The sequence below is a fragment of the Penaeus vannamei genome, chromosome 15, assembly GCF_042767895.1.
Source record: "Penaeus vannamei isolate JL-2024 chromosome 15, ASM4276789v1, whole genome shotgun sequence".
Lineage (NCBI taxonomy): Eukaryota > Metazoa > Arthropoda > Malacostraca > Decapoda > Penaeidae > Penaeus > Penaeus vannamei.
This window is the reverse complement of record NC_091563.1, coordinates 20,967,102-20,970,951: the sequence shown is the minus strand read 5'-3', so window position 1 is coordinate 20,970,951 and position 3,850 is coordinate 20,967,102. Positions and strand designations below refer to the sequence as shown.

Here is a 3,850-nt window from a genome sequence, read left to right as displayed (position 1 = left end):
TTTTGTGGAATAAAGGTTTTCTTATGAGGGGGGGAAGAGGAGACTGGTGTCTCAGGAACAAAGGTATAGGTAGGTGGAGGTGATTGTGCTGTAGGGGAAGAAGGGTTAGAACGTTTAGTCTGTCTACTGCGGGGAGGGAGAGGGGTTGGTGTTGGGGCTGTAGTTGAGATAGGAGCTGTGGTTGAGATTGGGGTGTCTGGGTTTAGAGTGGCAAAGGAATTGGTCTGAGGGATGTAGAATGTAGAAGTGGAAATGGGGACATTTTTGGGTGGAGGGGGAAGGGCTGAGCGGACGATGTTGCTAGAATATGGAGTATGAGAGAAACCTTGTCGACGTGCTTCCTGTCTGGCTTCACGTAAAGTGAGACCATTTTTGTATCTGAGAGTTGCTACCTCAGATTCAAATTTGTAAGTGGGACAGCCTCTATAAAATACATTATGGGGGCCGCCGCAGTTAGCACATGTTCGTGTTTGTGCTGAGCAGTTTGATCGATTATGACCAGGTTGGGCACATATGGGGCATCGGTCTGTGGAACGGCAATGTTTGGCAGGATGTCCAAAGCGCCAACAGTTTTGACATTGACGTGGAGGGGGTTGGTATGGTCGAACAGGGAGGGATTGTCCACCAATGTAGATACGTAAGGGAAGGTCATGGCAATATTGGTTGGATTCTTTCGTTGACCTTTAGGAGGAATGGTGTAGCAATGTACTGATTTCACATCTTGGTCTTTGAGGCATCCTAATAAGTCTTCTCCACAGTCTGACCAATCTTTGGTATCGACTGGGCAGTTTGCTGGGGAAAGAGAGACAGTTCCGGTACAGGTATTAAGGGTTGGATGAGGTTCTGCAGGAATGGGGTTGCCAGAATGATCAGTTAAATTTGACAGTGCTATAGATTCAGTTTCTGATCTGACTGTTACCAGACGGGAGCGATAGCGTCTGGTATAGAAAGGGACTCTGCCTACTTGTTTTTGGAGGCATTGTTGAAAGAGAAGAGTGTTGCCTGAGTAAGGAGCTGTAGCAGGGATCACGAAAAATCGGTCCCATTTAGCTGGGCTAAACAGAGTATTTAAGATATCTGTAGGGTTGGTGGTGGTGAATAGTCGGGGACGTGTGGAAGAGGGAGTATTACGGAATGATGGAGAATAAGGTTGCAAGGTAGTAATAAGGGAGGATTGGTTGTTTGATGAAGGTTGCAGGGGTGGAGTTGAATTTGAGGAAGTTGGGTGGGTAGGAATGTCTTCTGGAGATTGATTCTCTGCTTGGGTGGGTAATGCACTAGTAGGCATTGAGGAGTGGGCAGTAGTTTCAGTGTTCGGAGCCGTGGTCAAAGGAGAGCCTGGGTTGGGGCTATTTGATAAAGGGGCTAGCCTCATAGCCTCTAATAAAGGGATTACATTCTCATTACTGGTCATGGGGAACCTGGATTATGTAAATAGGCCTATTCGGTCCACCTCCTTTCGCTACTGAAGGTAAGGGCTAGATTAGTCAGGAGTACCGTGCCCATAGTTCCCGCAGGCCGTTCAGGACTGGCACTAGGTCAGCCTTTCATCCTCTCAGCACGGCTCTCACACCTTAGGAAGTAGATAGCAGAAGGGGATGGAGAAGAGACGGAAACAAAAGCTGGAGAAAAAAAAAGACCATGCAAAATTAGTTGAGTCGAGGGCTGAGGCCCTAGGCAGGGGAGATCCCTGTATTGGGTCTCAGTCTTCGTCTCCTAAGCCCCCCCACGACAACAACGGGCAAGGGATTGGGGGGGCTCAAAAAATAAAACATAATTTTCATATCACGAGGAATAGTAAAATGTACAATCAGAACAAATCATAACTCATATCATATGGAATAGTATGATAGACAATCAAAATAAACCCTTATTTTCATATCATGAGGAACATTATAATATACAGTCAAAATAAATCATAATCGTCATATCCTGAGGATTGCTATAGTGTACAATCAAAATCATAACTGTCATATGCTTAATTTGAGCAAAACAGAAAAATATCAACACAAAATGGCATTTTGGCATGAAATATTTAAGAAAAATATTCATTAATATTATTTCTCTTCTGTCGACCGGCAGCATTTACAAAGTGTTCTATATTTTCTTCAATATTTACACTCTTCCTCTCCATCATCTTTATACTTAACAGCCATATTATGCAACACAGCTGCACTGCAAATAGTCACCATGAATGTTGTTAAATTAATTTTCAAAGGAATGGTGAGGCACCTGAATCTCATTTTCAGAACACCAAAGGCTCTTTCAATGGTATTTCGTGCTTTGGAATGTGATATATTGTATCTGACTTCTCTTTGGCCAACAGGATTTGCCACTGGGGTGAGGAGGAATGGTAGCAGTGGATAGGCTGAGTCACCTAATAAGTGATGCCCTTCTAGCAGATCATGCTGAAGATCAAAATATAATCTGTTATTATTAAACATTCTGCTGTCATGAACAGAGCCAGGCCGACGGCACACAAAGTCAAAAAATTCTAAATTTGGTCCACAAGCTGCTTGAACATTCAAAGAAAAAAATCCCTTTCTACACCTGAACGCTTCTGCTCTAGCACCTCCAGGACTCTGAATAGGTATATGTGTGCAGTCAACTGCACCCAATACCCCAGGAATACCAGACATTTCAAAATAATAATTCCTGATGTTAGAAAAATGTTCTCTCGATGGTCGTTTCACATAATCTTGTAGCAGAGATGCAATGGCTTGGACTATTTTGGCTGTGCAGTTGCTCACAAGTTGTTGTGAAACGTCAAAAGTGTCAGTAATAGTCAACTGGAAGCTACCAGTGGCCATCCATCACAATGTAATTAACAGTTGTAGGTGGGGTGGTACTGGTGATCCTGAAAAGAAATGCAACGTATTTTAGATTTTGACGTTCAGAATAAATCACTATTCTCTAAATATAACCCTTGCTATAAAACATACATATTTAGAACATTTTAATAACTACATCAGCAGATAATTATTAAGTTATTTACAAAATATCAACATGGATATAGTATCATGATTACACTAAAAATGTGTTATTTATCAAAAGACATACTTAATAACTTCTTACTTATCTATGTATTTGTGTTAATATTTAGAAATTTCATTTGGATTTTTTATTAAAAAAAAAAAAAAACTGCATTTATAACAATACAAGCAAACGTTATAATGCTGTTAACATAAAATAATTCAACTGGCTCAATTAAAGTCAATATTACCTCTCCCATCTCGAGTTTCCTAAATCTGCAGCTTGTCTAGTAAATTGAGTGCTGTTGTTTTTGATAAGCGGAATCTTTTGATGAACTCATCATGCAGAGAATGGAAAAGATTCATCCTGTCAGTGATGCACCTTCTGGGAATATCCTGTTGGTCTGCAGCATCTAGGTCTTCAAGGGCTTCAAGACACTAATTCATCGAATGCTGCAGACATTTCTGAAACAATATATATATATTAAAATCCTTGGGAGTTTTACAAGACTAATGTTTTTTCACTATGGTATCTGACTTTGAAATGAAAGTTAGGTTAGAGTACTTGGAAAGTGCATAAAATGTGTTCGGAAAATAATGGGTTAGAATTATAAATACACTATTAATGACAAATTCTGCCAATATCAAGTAAATAACAATGTGATCGGTTAAAATGTTCATCACATTCGTGTATTGTCAAGCGATGGTCATGGCCTCCACTAATAACAAGCTAACCAAAACGTATTTTCTAGGAAAATTGTGCTTTTCGATTTTTCTGATAATTTAATAAACAATTAACAACTATTCAAACAAATATGATGTCCATTAACTTAGTAATGTTTGAGTTGCGGTTGAAGATCATAGAAGATAAGTTTCTT

The 3,850-nt window shown here is 40.1% G+C and overlaps 1 protein-coding gene across 1 annotated transcript; it reads right to left on the bottom strand.

The window, feature by feature from the left end:
* Positions 1-657: 657 nt before the first annotated feature.
* Positions 658-3,421, bottom strand: LOC113820279 (putative nuclease HARBI1). Its single transcript, XM_027372602.2, has 2 exons — positions 3,224-3,421; positions 658-2,857 (listed from the first exon to the last, which is right to left on the bottom strand). Exon 2 carries the CDS (start codon positions 2,808-2,810, stop codon positions 2,109-2,111), a length of 702 nt encoding a protein of 233 aa, XP_027228403.2. The 5' UTR covers positions 2,811-2,857; positions 3,224-3,421; the 3' UTR covers positions 658-2,108.
* Positions 3,422-3,850: the final 429 nt, after the last annotated feature.